Here is a 17,634-nt window from a genome sequence, read left to right as displayed (position 1 = left end):
ATTATGCAATAAGAGCTCCTTAATGTCCAGTTCAGTAAAAATAGAAGAGGAAATTCCATCGCCCGAGCGCTCTTACGTCTGTTCCACTTTCATATACTAATTAGACATCTAAATGTCCATGTACATATAGGACAACTCCTACGTAGATTGGTAGATGGGTATACGTCAATTCGGTGAACATTTTGGTGATGATCGGTAATGTAAAGTACTGCGAAAAGACCACAAAGTGCGTCAGGCTCAAGTGTCCGGATATGGCCAATGGCAGCGAGTGGTGTCCGAACGTGGACACAATGATGTTAGTGTTTGCCCTTTCTTTTCCCCCGGACTTTTTCCCATGTTTTGCCTCGTTTGGATTTTGGAGTTGCTTGGATTTTGCCCTTTTTGGCTCCCTTTGTTTAAAGAACTGTTAAAATAAACTCCTGTTTACCCCCACCTGCCTCCCTGCCTCTCTCATCTCTGCGTTTGGGTCCTATCCTCGTGTTTACGCAACAATTGCTCTATAAATAAGGTTTTGATCACCAGCAGTTCAGCCGGACATGGCGTCACACTGATGAGGTATAGGGATTATACACTTTGATACAATAGTCGATTAATTAATCATACGATCATTTATAACTTTGCATAGCTTCATTTAAGTCTGGTGTAAATGTTTAAGAAACGCATTTGCCATTATTTTGTGTATAACCGCTCTGCTCTGGTATATTTAGTGTTTTCCCATGGGGATGGCGGTGCCGCCCAACTAGACGGAGCGCCATCCTTGGCGTCGCGCAGCGCTTTCAACTTTCACTTTGTTGCCGCTCACCTTTCAAGGTGCGACCAATGACTGAGCCAAAAAGCAATGATGTGCCGCTCCTGCTTCTCTGCACACATTTTCAACTTGGTAAGTCAAATAAATAGGCACAATTATCCCCACAGCGACCTAGTTAGGTCAATAGGTTGTTGTTCAAACCTTCCAATGTGCAGGGTGGCGGTCTAATGGGACGATGAATGATGTAAAGTGTCAAAAATACTAGCTCCAACAAGTGAAACCTACAGTAACGTTAGCTGCTTATAGCAAATCAAGTGTTTCTTTATGCCTAGCTAATTGTCACCTATATCCTCATAACGGGTACAATCAGGTTCTCACTTAAGCACTAACTTTGAAAAGCCATCGCTAACTTTGATTGAAAATACTCTAACAGCAGATTAACTATTTTGAATTTACTATTGTGCTATTGCTGAATTGTCTACAGTAAATTGAACGTGATATAGCCTGAGAAGTTTTTCTTATTCCATCTCAACATGTGGTTGATGTAATTAGCAATAACAGTAGATTTGGTTATGGTTTCGGTTTTTAATCTTGTTTTCCCTCCCCGGTCTTGTTTCTCCCTGGTCTTGTTTCTCCCCGGTCTTGTTTCTCCCCGGTCTTGTGTTGTTGGGCCTGTGTTCCCCTGAGTGTCTGCTTGTTCTGTTTCCTGTTTTATTTTGAAGTCTGTTTCTTGTCTTGTCTTGCCTCTTCCTATCTCTTCCGGCTCTTGTGATCACCTGATGTTTTCCACCTGCTTCCCTGCCCTCTTGCCACCTGCATCTTGTTACCTCATTACCTCGTGTATTTAATGTCCGTGCGTCCCTTGTCTCTTGTCAGATCGTTCTTGTTCGTCAGCCTGCCTGTCCTGCGTGTTCTCATCGACGTTCTGATCATCCCTGAGGTTTCCCCAGTGCAGTCTCCCTGTTTTTGCCTTCCCTTCTTCCCCTGTGCCTGTCTTCTTTTTTTTTTTTTTTGGACCCTTTTGGATTTTTTTGTGTTTCCTGGATTGAGCCTTGTTCTTTTGCTCCTTGTATTCTCTTTGGACTGTTTATCAATAAACCCCTGTGCTCCTGCCTGCCTCCTCTTCCCTGCGTTTGGGTCCTCATCCCACCCCATCATCACAAGATTGACTAAAATATTGGCCAGATGTGTTGGTGAAGTAGTGGCAGAGAAACCCAGTAAATAACTATAGTGACTGTACTATTCAATTCAATTTCAATTCAATTTTATTTATAGTATCAAATCACAACAAGAGTTATCTCAAGACACTTTACAGATAGAGCAGGTCTAGACCACACTCCAGAATCCACAAGGACCCAACAGTTCCAGTAGTTTCCTCCAGAGCAAGCAACAGTGGCGAGGAAAAACTTCCTTTTAGGCAGAAACCTCGGACAGACCCAGGCTCTTGGGAGGCGGTGTCTGACGACCGGTTGGGATTAGAATGAAGAGTTTATTTGTAGTAGTTCTTTGTAGCATAGCAGGGCACTGTGGGCGTTACAAGGCCCAGCAGGACGTAGCTGGGCACCGCAGAGCGTAGCAGGATGTAACATGGCATCGCAGGACATGTAGCGGGACCATGGACAGCTGCTACCCTGATTTTTTACTATTGTGTGGTGCTATTCCTCAATTTTTCACAGTGAGTTAAATAAAGGTATAGAGATGATGTTACTTAATGCTGCTGTGTACTTTTCTGATTCAATAAAACCATGAGCTGTTGTTAACAATTAATACCTCATTTTAATATCACAGTGGAAATGATCCTTGCATATTTAATTCTCATTTGCAGAAATGACAAAACCCAAATTGAAACCGTGCCCTTCCTGCCAGGCTCCCAACCGGCTTCAACAGAAAAACATGCTTTGCCTGCCTTTTCTGTTCCCAAGTAAGCAGAAGCAAAAAAACAACAACAGGAGAAAGTGGAAAAATACCAACTGGGCCTCATCATTAAAAAGTAAAATTTTAAAAAATGACAGCAAGATCTTAGATGCTGCGCAGTTGTCGGTAAGATCATATTTCTCAAATTGCAAGAAGTTGGCTTCCAGATAATTATATAATTATCACAGTCGCCAGATGGGCAGGAAAATATAGATGGGTTATAGGGGTGTATGATATGTCTACAAAATGTTTATTGTTTTACCTTTTATAGTGTTAGTTGTTGCATTTAATTTTCACTTAAATATATGTTTGATTTTTGTTGCTCTGTACTAGGGTTGTGCGGTGATGCAGTATACCGGGGGGTCTTAAAAATATCAACGGTATCAGTTTCAATACTGTCATAAAAAAATGCAGTGAAGTTATATAGGAGACAAGGATTAAATATAATGTGTGATTGTCATCATGTGACAGTGTGGAGGAGAGGGGGGGGGGGGGGGGGGGGGGGAGAGATGGCAAGTCTTTGCACTGAGTGACTTGGTCTGGAAGAAGAACAGGACTTCTGTAGTCTGGCAGCATTTGGGATTGGGCCCTAATGAGAAGGGAGAGGTGTTTCAGTATCAGTGTTTGGTGTTCACTTTCTGAATGGTGGAGGCACAAGCCAACAGTTTGGATATGGCATCTGACCATGTTGTAATTAAAATGATGTTTCAGTTAGTTTGGGCAACCCTAGGGGGTGATTAACACCCAACTGCACAAGGGTCAGCATATCAGAATGTTTGTTCTGAGTAGCTGTGTGTGTCTGTGTGCATGCAGTCAGTGCATAGTGGCAAAAGATTTCCTTTAATAAATAAAGAAGAACAGAATGCTAAACATCCACATAGACTACATTTACCTGTCAGAAGAAAAAGTTAATATGAAACTGCCCACTGCTGTGCCGGCATCAGGGCTGCTACGAACCCCAATTCTTCAAAGATATTACAGTTCTAGAGATGGAACTGTTTATTGTGACTAGAACATACAGTCTGTACCATCATCTCCTGTGATGCTAACCAGAGGAAACAAGCCAATCCTTTTTCTTGGTCATCAAAACCACAAGAGCCAGCTGAGTGGTGACATTGTACACTTTCTTGAGCCAACAGTGGTTGCTCAAGACATCATAGGAAAGATGAGCAAGCTTTATGAACATCTGCTGAGAAGTAAGTTGTCCTTTGCTTAAGATTTTTTTTTAAATGGTGCTCTGACAAGATACAGTATACTTTTTCCCCCATAGACATGTGACATTCAACCATGTACTATTACTTACATCAACATACATTAAAGTGCCGTAGTAAAAACTTCAAGACTGCATATTGCAGCGCCACAGTATCTCACCTTATAGAATATAAGCATCATGTACTAGGCTAAGTCCTTACTGTACTGGCCAAGGTCGTGCCCTACTTCTCATATTGTCTATACAACATATTTACTGTTTCTCTACCACTACTTCACCAACACATCTGGCCAATATTTTAGTAAATCTACTGTTATTGCTAATTACATTAACTACATGTTGAGATGGCGCGCAGGGGAGAGAAGCAAGAGCAGCACAGGGATGACATCATTGCTTCTTGGCTCAGTCATTGGTCGCGGCTTGAAAGGTCAGCGGCAACGGAGTCAAAGTTGAAAGCGCCGCGTTCAGCGGCAATTCCGAAGGGTGTGCGACACCAAGGACGTCTAGTTGGGCGGCACCGCTCTCCCCATAAGAAAACACTAAATATGCCAGTGCAGAGCGGTTATACCGCGGAGGGGTTACACGAAATAATGGCAAATGCGTTTCTTAAACATTTGAACATTTACACCAGATTTAAATGAAGCTATGCAAAGTTATAAATGATTGTATGATTAATTAATCGACTATTGTAATCCCTATACCTCATCAGTGTGACGCCATATCCAGCAAAACTGCTGGCAATCAAAACGTTGTTTATAGAGCAATGTTAAAAAAAAACTGCCTAGGGGGGGTCGTGCAAGATGGCAACCGTGGTGGTTAACGTTTGCTAAGCTCTGCAACACTTAGCTGAGTACTTGTGTTTTACGATAAGGCCAATGACTACGCAACTTGCTGAACTGTCAAATTTCGAGAGACGCACCTACAAGTAAGGGTTAACTACCATTTTAAGAACTTTAAAGGCTAGAAACAACCCTTTGTAGATAGCATGTGCAAAAGCTGCCCAGGTACCTAGCATACCAAGCTAATAGCACGGGGCTCATGGACCACAATGGCAAAGAGAGACACAAAAAAAGGCGTAAAAGGGGGACTGGTAATGGATGTAGACCCGGATGACACCTTTTTAGGTTTGTGCTCCAATTAATAGTCCAAATCCAAAGAAAGTATGTGCCAGCAAAAATAAAAATGAGGTCTCTAACGCCGACATTGTCAAAGCAATTTTTGAGGTGAAGGAGCAATTCTTCATCTTTGAACAACGAATAATAAAAACTCTGCAGACATCACTGTGGTAAAAGAAGAGATGAAAGGCCTTGGTGTTCAAGCAAAGGAGACAGAAGATAAGGTTGAAAGGCTAGATGAGAGCATTGAAGAACTTAAAGAGAAAACCAAAGAAGGTAAGCGCTACAGCAGAAGATGGAATTTGCGCCTCTTCAACCTTCCTAAAAACTGAACGAAGATGTAAGAGAGGAAGTCGTGAAGATAATGAGTCAGATTGCACCTGATGATCAAAGCAAGCTCGGATTCTTGGTTGATGCAGTACATAGAGTTGGGCGCCCCAGAGATGATAAGACACCGCGTACAATTTTTATACAATTCAACATGCGTACCTTCAGGTACAAGATTTGGAAGGACTCACACAATGCAGAATTGGCTCAATACTGGACCAATTTGAAAGATTTTGGTTCATATAATGTTGAAACATTGTGTAAATTCCTCTTTAACATTGTGAGATACAGTGTGCCTTAGTGAAGTATGCACTCTCTGAGTGCCTTTCTAGTCGATTATGAGATTTTACAGTGTATAGACAGCTGAAGCTGATGAGTTAACAGAACCTTTTGACTTTGTAAAGAATTCCAGCTAAACATCAGGACATTTTATATTTTATAACAGCTTGCAATCCTTATTTATACCAAAATACAATCTAAGTGTGACTTTTCACAGTGCAGCAAATAGAAAATGCTGTTATCTCCCAAAGGTCACTTCTTCTGTGATTGTTGAAATAATATGTGAATGACATTTTGCACATCTAACATTCACAATATCTAAACGAGACCTACAGTGCCGGTTCATGAGTGGTCTCCCTGCTGTTAAATTTATTATAATACATACTTCCCATGATCAAGGCTTATTTCCACACGTCCTGAGCTCTCGTCGTAGACACTTTTCCCCACTCCACTTCATTCCCTTCAGGGCAATGCTCCACTTCATGGCTAGATTGAATATTCACAAAGACTCTTCTGATTTCAGATGACACACGGGCATCCGCCTATGCTCGACATATGCATTAAATGTGCATTAACATGGTTTTATTCCTGTCTCACTGATGTGGAGAGTGGATGTTTATAGGACTTTTAATGCCATCCATCCTTTGGACTGGCGATCAGATCGCATGTAATCTACCGAAGTCTCTTTGAAGATCACAGTTTACAACACGCATGACCGACAGCTACCAAAAGTTATCTGATGCGGTGCAAAGCAGTAGAACAGTTCGGATTGTCTTTGCAGTGCTTTCCCTCCGGTCTGCAAGTATATAAATTGGCAAACACAGCGTGAAGCATATGGCTACTGCCCCCAACAAATTTGTTTTTGTTTTTTATGTGGCCTAGAAATTTCCTAAACCATAAAGCCACAAAAGTGTCCTCTGGGAATGTGAGATACAAAGATATTTGACAGTCCATGGAAGCACATAATCAGTCATCACACATCATTCCAGTGTCTTGGTTCTAATTGCAAAACACGATGACTCTCTAGCTCCATCTGTTGAGTTATTTTCATAATTATACACTGTGATTATGAATAGAGAATTTCTAATCCAGCTAGAGGAGAGTGCTGAATTCTTGCAAGGCATTGTAGACACAAATGTCAGCTGAGATAATGATTCACTAGCAGCCACGGATTCTTATGTAAGAGATGTAATTCTTCAAACACGCTTGACTGGATAAACTAATGAGGGCTGGGTCAACATTCTCATTTGTCTAGTCTAGTGAAACAGTATTTTAAAACATTGGCTGTTTTCCACATCTGCTTGTAATGTTTAGGGTCTCGAGAGGGGGATGCTCATCCCAGGGTTGCAGTAGGCAGGGCGCAGAGTTGACCCCGAACAGGTCACCGGTCTGTCACAAAGCTAACACACATGAACAGATTCACACCTTCAGGCAGAGTGAGCATGTCAAAGTCACTCAGGAAAACTTCAGGTGCCAGGGTTGGGTTTGAGTCAGGGACCTCTGCAGTGCTAACCTCAATTACCTAATTCAGGTTTGACAAATAACGGGCCTTGTTATTAGAGCATACAGTAATTCAACATACAGTAAGCCAATGTTTCTTTGAGTGTTTCGGCAAGTTTTAAGTGAAAATGATTTGTAATATTGTGTGTAACCCCCTTTGAACACACATTCCACACCTTGTAATTTTGTTGTCATTGCATCAAGTTGCCAACTAAAAGCTTTCAGTTCTACCTTTTCCCTACAAATCAAGGCGATACAAAGAAACATTTGCATTCATTTGGAGTTGTGTCTGGCCACGCTTCGAATGGAAGTTCTAATTCCTCGTCTTTTGGGTCTGTTTACTAATAGTCTATGTCCTTTGCGTTCCACTTCTGGGATTGCTCTGGTGCCGCCGGATGCATGCAATTTTTGCTTTCTTGGTTTGAATTTTAAATTCTGTGTATTTATGAGGTATAATGGCTGCCTTTCGGATCTCTGCATGGTAAATTGAGAAAGTTTATCGGTCCAATCTGAGTTTTCTCTCGCTTTTGCAGCCGCTGTGTGTGGAGTTTAGCATCGCCCATGATTGGTTTAAAGAAATGCCATTAAACTTGGAGGAGGCTTTGAGTTCTCTACCACATTTGGTGTCATTTATGGTTACCCCAGTTTCTCTGCCCCCCCCCTTTGCATGTTTGACCTATGGCGGTGCTCAGCGCAAGCACGCATGCATTTGCCACTAATCTTAATTTTTTGTATGCGTTTTTTTTATTCTTTTTAAATTTTACTCAGGTTATGTTCAACCTATCTTCCTAAACAGAGCTCCAACAAGACTTCAAATCAGCTGGAATAATTGGAAACACAAGTTTAAAGCATGCAATTTAAAAGAAACAGGTTTGAAATCACTGTTTTATTTCTTTAAGCAATGAAATGAAATAACAAAAACGCGTAAAACCTAAAACAAAAATATAGTAACAAATATTGTCATATCAAACGCGCTCTTTAAATGTGCTTGCTGAACAGTTTGTCAAAGCGAGACGAGATATTTCAAACTTGATACTAACACAGGAGAACATTTAATAAAAATAAAAGGTCTTAAAAACGGGGCTCTGAAATCAAGTCTAATGAAGGTAAATAGCAATAAATACCAAAATTCTGGCACAAGAAACAAAAGTAATTATACAAAAATGACATAATTACATCAGGTTTGAGGTTGAAGAGTTTGGACATTTGAAAATTTAAAAAGTCGAAAAATCCAAGTGTTAACCCAAGTGTCCTCACTAGACAGCATCTGTTCATGGCAACGAAAAGCACAGAAAATCCACCCGGTCTTATCTGTCTGGTCGCATCATGCCCGGCCTGACTGGCATCATCATGGGTCGAGGATGACGCATCATGTGTGGGGGTCCTGGCATCATCTGCATGGGTCCTCCCATCGGCGGCCTCATGCCTCCTACATGGGACAGTGAAGGGATTCACAGCTTTAGGTATTGATTATGACAGAAGCTTCATGTGAAAAAGGAGTCACGTCCATGCATTTAAAAACTTTACAACTCATTTAGAATAACCTGGTCAAGATTGTACTCTTTAATAAAAGGGCCACTGTGGTGTGGAAATATCTTCTCTTTTGGTTTTCTGATTCTGTGCCAACTCCTGGCGTTAAAGCTTTAGTGTGTAGTTTCTGTCTCCCCCATGAAGAAGTCTATATACTGGCAACAAGACTGTTGGCGCATATATATGGTACAAGCCTTCGGTGATCGCAATAATAAACAAATTAATTACCGGGTCCACCGGGCATCATTCCATGTGGTGGAGGCCCCATCATGGGCATCATAGGTGGACCGCCCATAGGGGGGGTCGGTAGCATGCCTGGGCGAGGAGGACCACCTGTATCACAAACAGCAAATGTTAGCATACAGACAATACTATGCACCTTTATTAGATCAGGTTCTCAACCATCACAGTGAATGACGTTATATTTTGACATCTTCACTGACTTATAAGTAAACTAATTTGAGTTAATCAACTTACTGCAGAGTTGATAGCCGATAGACTCACCTGGGGGAGGGCCACCAGGGAACGGTGTGGGAGGAATCTTTCCCTGTTGAAAGGCAGCCGCTGTTGGGAGAAAAGACAAAATATTAACACAAACTCAAAGGATGATTAGCCTGCCCTCTTTTGAGGTTGCAAAGGAGAATTTAGTCAGTAAAACAACATGTTCCTTCACAGTGGCCAATACTACACTCTGGCATCTCTGATGTGGATTAGTGGTTTGTAATCTTAGAGGGGGCCCAAGTAAGCTGGTGTACATAGAGCACTATTTAAGCAAAGAGCTTGGATAGCCCACACACATGCATTAGCATGCTTTATGTGGGATTCGTAACAGGCTTTACTCTTAACATCTAGTTTATTTGTTATATCTAATCAGTAGTAAATATGGAAAAGAAACAATATGCAGTAATTGTATTTATGTATGTGAATGGTAGACTGTACAATCGAATAAATCCTCAGTAATACGTTACTGTCACTAGAGGCCCTTTGGGTTAGAGGACATCTATACATACATGTTCAGGAGAACAGACAACTTTTGAAAGAGTGGCAGCAAGAATTAAAGAGGCATTGCAGTTGCATAGTACTTCTAGATTCCCTCAGCAATGCATTTCAGATGATTGAGCCAATAATTAGCTTACTTGTTTTATCGATCAGGCTCTGAGCCTGCTCCTCCATCCATTTCTGGTAGTAATCCTTCACATTTTCTTTGTGTTTTCGGCCACTGCAGTGGGTCTTCCTTACTGATGGCTGAAGCAAAAAGAGAACAGGTTTGTGGAAGTTTACAAGAGCAAAATACAGCAAAGATAGATTCTTTAATGCTTTTCAGTAATTTTAACTCACTCACACTCACACACACACACACACACACACACACACACACACACACACACACACACACACACACACACACCTTACCGAATCATGTGTAAGGTAGGTATCACAGTAATCACAGTAAAACCTGTGGGGGAAAAAAAAAGTTTGACGTTAACAAAAAAAAATCCAGAGCTGCAGACATAACTTATCCCAAACCTGTATATGTACTTATGTATGTATGTACAGTGGCTTGCATAAGTTTACACACCCATGCTAAAGTTGATTAAAAAGGAGGAAAGAAAAAATTGATCTTAATGCCTTAATTCAAAAAAATGTAAGGAAAATCCAGCCTTTAAGGACACCAATTTTCTTTGTGAATGAATAATGTATTTTAAATAGATAAATGTTCTTCCTTAAAAAACAGGGGGCATAAGTTATGGTGAAGGGTATGTGATGATAGGGGGGGGGGGGGATATTTCAATTCCAAAGACCAAGGGAACTTTATCAGGATGCATAGTATCCTGGATTCATGAAATAACTTACCTTTAAAAATAAAAATCATCCTGCCTCTATGGGAATTTAACATAGGGGGGTGTATAATTATGCCCCCTGTATTTTAAGGAAGAACATTTATTTATTTACAATACATTACTCATTCACAAAGAAAATTGGTTGGATTTTCCTCATTTCTTTTTTTAAATTAAGGCATTAAGATCAGTTACCAAAGGATGTTTTTTTTAATTCCTTTTTTTTTTTTAAATCAACTTTATCATGGGTGTGTAAACTTCTGCAAGCCACTGTATATAAAATCCCAATTGTTAATGAGCTGAAAAACTGAATAGCCAAAGAACTCATTTACACTGACACATTCCATTCCATGTCATTTAGCTGACGCTTTTTATCCAAAGCGACTTTCACTGTTCAGAATCAGAAATACTTTATTGATCCCCGAAGGGAAACTCTGTGTTACAGTTGCTCAGATATTAGAAATATAAGAAATATAAATAAAGAAATATAAGGAGTGTGGATATTTACAGTTAAAGGAATATTATGATAGAGTATTTACATAAATAACATAATTAAGGTGTTGCAATGGTGAAAAGTAATAATAATGATGATAATAATGATAATAATAATAATAGTAGCAGTTGAGTATTGCACACATTACAAGCCATTGTTATTGAACACTGTATACTTGAGGTTGCACGCCTCTGGAGCAACTAGGGGTTAGGTGTCTAGCTCGAGGACACATTGGTCGGCGTATTGCAGTAGGTTTTAAAAGATGCAATCTAGAAATACTATTTTGTAAACCTTTTTGTTTGGTCTGCAAATCTTTTTTTTGCCATCATGTTAACATTACAAATGATTCCTTTACAAAAAAGTCCAACAGGAATATGTTTCAGTTGTGGAGTCCTGTGGGAATTGTAGTATGCATATTGTGCAGATATTGTCCCGCAAGTCAATATCCTACACGAAATGTTGAGATGTGTAACACTTAAGTGGCCTGTTCAGCAGGACATCTTTACATTATGCAAGTCTCCGCAGCAGGAGAACTTTAGATTTAAAACTATTTATATATGTTCACCATATACCCAATAAGGGTTTAAGTAACCATAAAAGTCATAGAAATAAATAAAAGAACATTTATTTTGTTAAGTAGCATGCTCTTAATTCTATCAACCTTCTTTGCTGGTAACATCGAGGTTGAGTGAGTCCAGCAAATAGACACAGCCCAAACAAAGCTCACACCGTTCACTGGAAACAAACGGGTCTGTTTCACTAATTTTCTAAGCATATTTCACTGTCGTTCCTTACTTAATACTTAATACAAACAATAACTCACTTCGTTGAAACGTGGAAATCATAGACTAAACATAGAACACAATTAAAATATATACTTAGGCATGTTCCCCGGCAATCTCCTTCGAGAGCGCGATTCCGGTGTTCCCAAAAAGTGTTCCTACCAGATATAAGACTTAGCGACCGTTAGTTCCACCTGAATTTATGAGTTACCGCCGCACGAAAAAATCCCTGTAATTAAAATACTGTAATAACTAAAGGGTAACTACCGTTTTTTCCAACCTGCACTCTATTTTCCTATGTTTTGTGTTTAAGTGACTAATGGGAACAACAGGCATTGGTCCATTATTAAAGCCTGACAAGCTAAACCCACAATATTTTTTCTTTTTTCAGAATACAAATATACAAACAAACAAGGCATTAAATACACCAAAACCAACTTCAAAAAATAAAATTTTACCTCGGGTCGAGCAAATAAACAGAACATAGAAGCATAAACATAGAAAATCTACCTTCAGAAGAAAAGAAATAAGACAAAAGAAACAAATAAACGGGGCTATCTCAAATTAAATTAAAAGTTTCAAGTAAATAAACCAAATCAAGGGCTTTCCCAACCTTAACCCGTTTCAGTGACATGTACAAAAGGTTTAACTCATTCTTCCAATGAACCAGGAGGGTTCATCAAGAGTTATATTTGCTGCCGCTCGGGCGCGTCTAGATTTCTAGGTTACCAGTAGCCTAGGCTATTAAAGGGATATTTTAGCGTTGGAAAAATGAATATATCTTTAAAATTGGGTCACTTATGTCGTAGAAATGTGATTCCTTTTAAATGGCTGCCTTCTAGACAGAGAAAAGAGAAAATAAAATGTTTTTGGCTCAAGTGGCTGAAAGACACCAAATCCCAGAATGCACGCCACGCCTAACGTTTACAGACTTATGGCGGTTTTCCACTGCGTGGTATCTACTCGACTCGCCTCGACTCTTCTCGCCTTTTTTGGTTTTCCATTACGAAAAAAAAGTCCCTGGGACCTGCTACCAGGCACTTTTTTTAGTACTACCTCAGTCGAGGTTCCAAGCGAGCTGAGGCGATACCAAAAGGTGACGTGGAAACCTGCAGACTGCTGGTTGGTCGGATCACCGCGTTTTTAGCAAACAAGAGTGCGGAGTGTGCGTCCAGAACAAACGGGACATTTAAAAAAAATCTAGCCAGACACCGACAGATTATCTACTCTCTGCACTATTCTCACTTTTCAACTGTTCAATATTAAAGGCCATTAGGGGCTTTATGTCGTTTCCAATATTGCACACTGTTACTTTAAAAAAACAAGAGAACATCTCAAAGAAAAGTTTTTATTTAGCTTTTCAAGTAGCGCATCAAACCCTCCCGGTCTTCTTCCTCTGCACCCTGTGACAGTGTCACCACCGGCTCTGCTGTCCCAGATGCATCCCAGTCGTTGTCATAAGACTCTCCGTGACTCCCATACAGATTATACGAAGCACCGCAGGTCAGAACCAGAGATCTCACCGGTCGGACATCGCCCACCAGACGGTCTGCGGCGGCGATTTTGCAAAGCGTTAATGCTCTGAAACACAAACAGTAAACAGCATACGTATTTTTGTGTGTAATCATGGTTGCTAAAGTTCATGTACTTCATATAGCGTATAGTAAATAATGACCGGGGCCCCTAACACATGCAAATGTTAGCTAACGTTACCAGGAAACGTAACTTACCCTTTTGTGTCGGCGAACAATTGTCAGGAATTCCCATACTCCTGTTTTTTTCAGCGGTGATTTTTGTTGCTTCCTTCAGCTTCTTTTGAAACAAAACATTTCTTCTTGCTGCGGCGAGTAGCCGACGAGCTGTTGTGAGTCGCGTTGAAAATGACATCATCACGCGTAGCTATGGTGACCAGCCACGCTGAGGCGTTGCTCAATCTGCAGTGGAAAACGGACGCAGAATGCGTCGAGTCGAGTAGAGGCGAGTCGTGGCAAGTCGAGTCGAGCTGTTACCAGCAGTGGGAAAACGCCAATAGACAGACAGAGGGGCATCCAACTCAACTCAAGTGTGTTTTATTGTCATTTCAACCATATACAAAACAAATTTTCACCGTGGGTCAATTGGTGTTACACAATTAATGTATATAAAAACAACATTATATAAAACATCATACAAAACGGGCCACATTTAGTGCATATACATTATAGGCTCCGTAAAGTTCAGCTAACACAATCCTAGCATTAGCGCTGCGATTTGACTTTGCGTGGAATGTAGAATGGTCACAAACGGCTGGTGGAGTTGGACGTGAACGTAAATGGACTATTTTTATATAGCTCTTTTTCTAGTCTTGACGCCTACTCATAGCGCTTTTACATATTACAGGAACCATTCACCATTCACACACATTCACACACTGTGGCCGAGGCTGCCGTACAAGGTGCCACCTGCTCATCAGATAAACGCTCACACACATTCACACTCCCTATGGGGCAGCATCGGGGGCAACTTGTAGTGTGTCGAGTATTCTGTCTGTAATAAATTTTCCTTCGTATTCTCCGATCTGTACCTATGTATCCCAGTGGTACGCATCTGCGGTAGTTTGAATGCTGAATTGAATCACTTTGGGTAAAGACTCCAACCCCCTATGGGTGGGTTGAAAACATGTGGAACTAGCTGGCTTGTAATCTAGCAAAAAATGCCTCAGATGACGCAAAATGCCGATTTTTGCGTCATAAGAGTTTTTTTCTCCCAGACACACAATACAGAGATCTCTTGTTTCAGGGGGACATGAGGAAGGGAAGCATGGTCATTGGAAAACACCACCGGGTTTCTACTAATACAAAGTTTAATGCTAATAGAGGAAGTATCCATTTAAGCAAGATCGCTGGAGTCGGCAGCGGAAAAACAACCTACAAACAAGTTAACAGGGCAATTGTCCAGCTTGTATTTACCATCACAAAAGTGCTCGTTTTGCCACTGACAGGCTCAGATTGATATTCTGTGTCTGACAACAGTGAGGAAAAGATCCCTTCAAAGATAGACCTTTAAAACCTCTTTGAGACCTTTCTGTTTAACGAGAAACCGCTCTGAAGTCGCTAGCGCAAAACCCATCAGACTCTATTTGAAAAAGTGTATAACGCCAACATATTTTCACGTGTAAATTGGTAAACTATGAGTTTTTTGCCATCCAAAACTAGAGTTGTGATGGTTGGAAAAAATGGAAAGATGACCCAAAACAGCGTTTCATAGTTTTATTTTGTTCCTGTTGACTTTGATTGAATTATATTTTACAATGCTAAAATTTCCGTTTATTTACATGGAGTCTGGTGGGTTTAGCGAACCAGTTTCGCCAAACCCAGGATCTTACTCTTCAACAGAAAGGTCGAATTAGAAATCATTCCCATAATGTTGTCAGAAACTTATAATATTGATCTGAGCCAGTCAATGGCAAAATTAGGAAAGTTTTATTTCTAACATTATTCTATCAACATAGACATTTACATTAATAGTCTGGTGTTATAATTTATTTGCCTCGGGTGTACTGAGTGGGTGAGACTGTTTTTGGTGGCAGGCTAGAATAAACCATTGACTTGCGCTTGCCTGTATCAGCAAACTCTGCAACTAGAAGGACTGGATGAAACGTGTTGAAGACGCTCTCCGCTGATGAAGAACAAACTAGCTAACTGGAGGTGAGGTCCTAGGTCCAGAATTCTGAACCACCCCTTTAACAATGTAACAATGCCAAATACTATTGTTTCTATCAGTCAGAGCAACACGTAACTTTTCCTGCTTCGGTCCCCCTAGGTTGGAAGTGGATTTGTCCCTTTGTGTCTCATTGGAACTACAGATCCGCTACCTGATCTGGCAAACTTGCATAGTGCCCTTATAGCCGGTAGAGAGCCACAAAGAAGAAGTGCCGTTCCCCCTGTTACAAGTTGATAAACCACCGAAACTGATTTTGGAAACATTACAAAAAGTTCTCTAGTGTTGCTTTAAGCCACTTTCCCACAAGACGGATTTTTTTTCATTTCCAACTTCCTAGAACATAATGTTCTTAGGACCATTTTTAATAATTTTGGGAACATAAAATTCCTCTGGCCACATTCCTGTAAGTCTTTCAGCTCCTACTTCAGGGCAGGGTTTCCCTTAGTATATAGCATAGTGGTGGTTAGATGGCTGTGTTATAATAACAAAAGGTCAGTTTCTATGGCCACTTGGTCGGTGTGAATGCAAATGGAAAAAAACAGTTTTGGGGGAGAGTAGTTAGTAGAACTGTTTAGAAGTGAACTGTTCCTATAACTACGCTCCTGTTACTACTTGCTCAGAAAGAGGCTTTAGATACAAAAATATAGGAAAATAGAGTCAGTAGTTACCCTTTAATGGTGCATTCAGAATCTTTCTCAAACTGCCAAGATGAACAAGAGCGAGTCACATGTTTGTGACTAGTAATGTTCCCACCTTTTGTGCTGTGTTAATAAATTGTGTGTGTCGCTAAACTTTTTCAAAAAATGTAATTATAGTGGATTTAACTGACTCCACACAGAGTGACACAAATTACACTTCTTGCTTTTGGAAACACTGGAACAAATGTCTGCATGTGTTTTAATCACTTTGATGTTGTGAAATTAAATGTACATACTTTTTTTGTTTTGTCTATGTTGTTGTGTTCTACATATTTTTATACTGATATGGACATGCGTGTCGTAAATAAAGTTGAATTAAATTGGACATTTCTGTTCAATTTTATGAACATGTTATTGTACTATTGTACTTTGCTTTATTGTTTATTTCGTTCTTAATGTTTTTATGTATGCACCAATCACCAAGGTAAATCCATTTAAGTGTTATTTACTTGGCACGAAATCCTGTTCTGATTCTGACTGATACACCAATGAAAAGGTGGCTGCAAATAGCAACAGATGACGTCGACGCCCATTACGTGATTGGCGAAGGTGACGCGCGGGCTGTTGCAACGTCAAACATCGTCCCCCTAGTTGTGCCATGCGCAGTGACGGTTGTTATTGTTGAGCTGGTTGTTATGGCTGGACAAGGCCTCGGACTAAACTGAAAGAGGTCCCCCCCCTCGCGCCACCCCGTCTCCGCTACGGGACACCCGCCACCCTATGGAGGGCACGGACATGGACGTGGACGCGGAGCTCATGCAGAAGTTCAGCTGCATGGGCACCACGGACAAGGACGTCCTCATTTCGGAGTTTCAGAGGCTGCTGGGCTTTCAGCTCAACCCAGCCGGCTGCGCCTTCTTCCTGGACATGACCAACTGGTGAGTACGGGGATACGAGGGCCTGATCTCGGACAGCAACATGACGCTAACCTAGCGGTATAATTAGCTAGTTAGCTTACGTCAAAATGCTATAAAAATGGAGGTAGACACACACGGTGCTAACTTAATGTTGTTCAAACCCGAGAAGATCATTTCATCATTCCTTCACGGGAAATGGGAAACGGGCAGTTAAGTTATAGCTAGTTAACTACTAACGATCGTTTCGGGGACAAGCGGAAGTGAAACGGTAAAGTTTACCTCAACTGAGAGTTATTATAAGGTGAAAGAACTGGAAAAGCAAAGAACAAGCTGACTGACAAACTGGCTAATTTAAAATCAGGGAACTCTCAGTGTACGTTAGCAGCCATATTACATAATAGTGTCCAGAGCCAGTTAAATCGTGCTCTTCGGGAAGCTACAACTCGAGGCAGAGCCAGCCACTTCACGTCTGATGACGTAACCAGTCGTGATCTGAACGGTTGGCAACAAGTGGTCTGTGATCAATGGATACCAAGCTTTTAGTTAATCAGTGGCCTATGGTCTTGATCACGGGAGGATCCACCCAAAACGCATTGTTTAGTTTAACACCTACCGAAGTCAAATTCCTTGTGTGTGTGTGT

General features: G+C 40.8%; 2 protein-coding genes and 1 long non-coding RNA gene across 3 annotated transcripts in view; 2 read left to right on the top strand and 1 right to left on the bottom strand.

The window, feature by feature from the left end:
* Positions 1 to 1,719: 1,719 nt before the first annotated feature.
* LOC116687834 (uncharacterized) lies at positions 1,720 to 16,058 on the top strand. The gene is made up of 3 exons (XR_004331640.1): positions 1,720 to 1,734; positions 2,111 to 2,115; positions 15,891 to 16,058. It is a non-coding gene; the product is annotated as an uncharacterized LOC116687834 (long non-coding RNA).
* snrpc (small nuclear ribonucleoprotein polypeptide C) lies at positions 8,061 to 11,948 on the bottom strand. Its single transcript, XM_032513476.1, has 6 exons — positions 11,833 to 11,948; positions 10,037 to 10,079; positions 9,760 to 9,868; positions 9,128 to 9,187; positions 8,852 to 8,956; positions 8,061 to 8,522 (listed from the first exon to the last, which is right to left on the bottom strand). The coding sequence occupies exons 1-6, from the start codon at positions 11,838 to 11,840 to the stop codon at positions 8,401 to 8,403; spliced, it is 447 nt and encodes a 148-aa protein (XP_032369367.1). The 5' UTR covers positions 11,841 to 11,948; the 3' UTR covers positions 8,061 to 8,400.
* A 655-nt stretch (positions 16,059 to 16,713) lies between the features above and the next one.
* ilrun (inflammation and lipid regulator with UBA-like and NBR1-like domains) overlaps positions 16,714 to 17,634 on the top strand; it is an 8,625-nt gene continuing 7,704 nt past the window's right edge. Inside the window, exon 1 of the mRNA XM_032513475.1 lies at positions 16,714 to 17,014. Within this exon, the coding sequence (XP_032369366.1) occupies positions 16,857 to 17,014 (158 nt within the window). The 5' untranslated portion in view covers positions 16,714 to 16,856. The remainder of the gene's footprint in view (positions 17,015 to 17,634) is intronic.

Source organism: Etheostoma spectabile, chromosome 4 (assembly GCF_008692095.1).
Source record: "Etheostoma spectabile isolate EspeVRDwgs_2016 chromosome 4, UIUC_Espe_1.0, whole genome shotgun sequence".
Classification (NCBI taxonomy): domain Eukaryota; kingdom Metazoa; phylum Chordata; class Actinopteri; order Perciformes; family Percidae; genus Etheostoma; species Etheostoma spectabile.
Note: the sequence above shows the minus strand (reverse complement) of the source record. Positions and strands in the feature narration are given on the sequence as shown.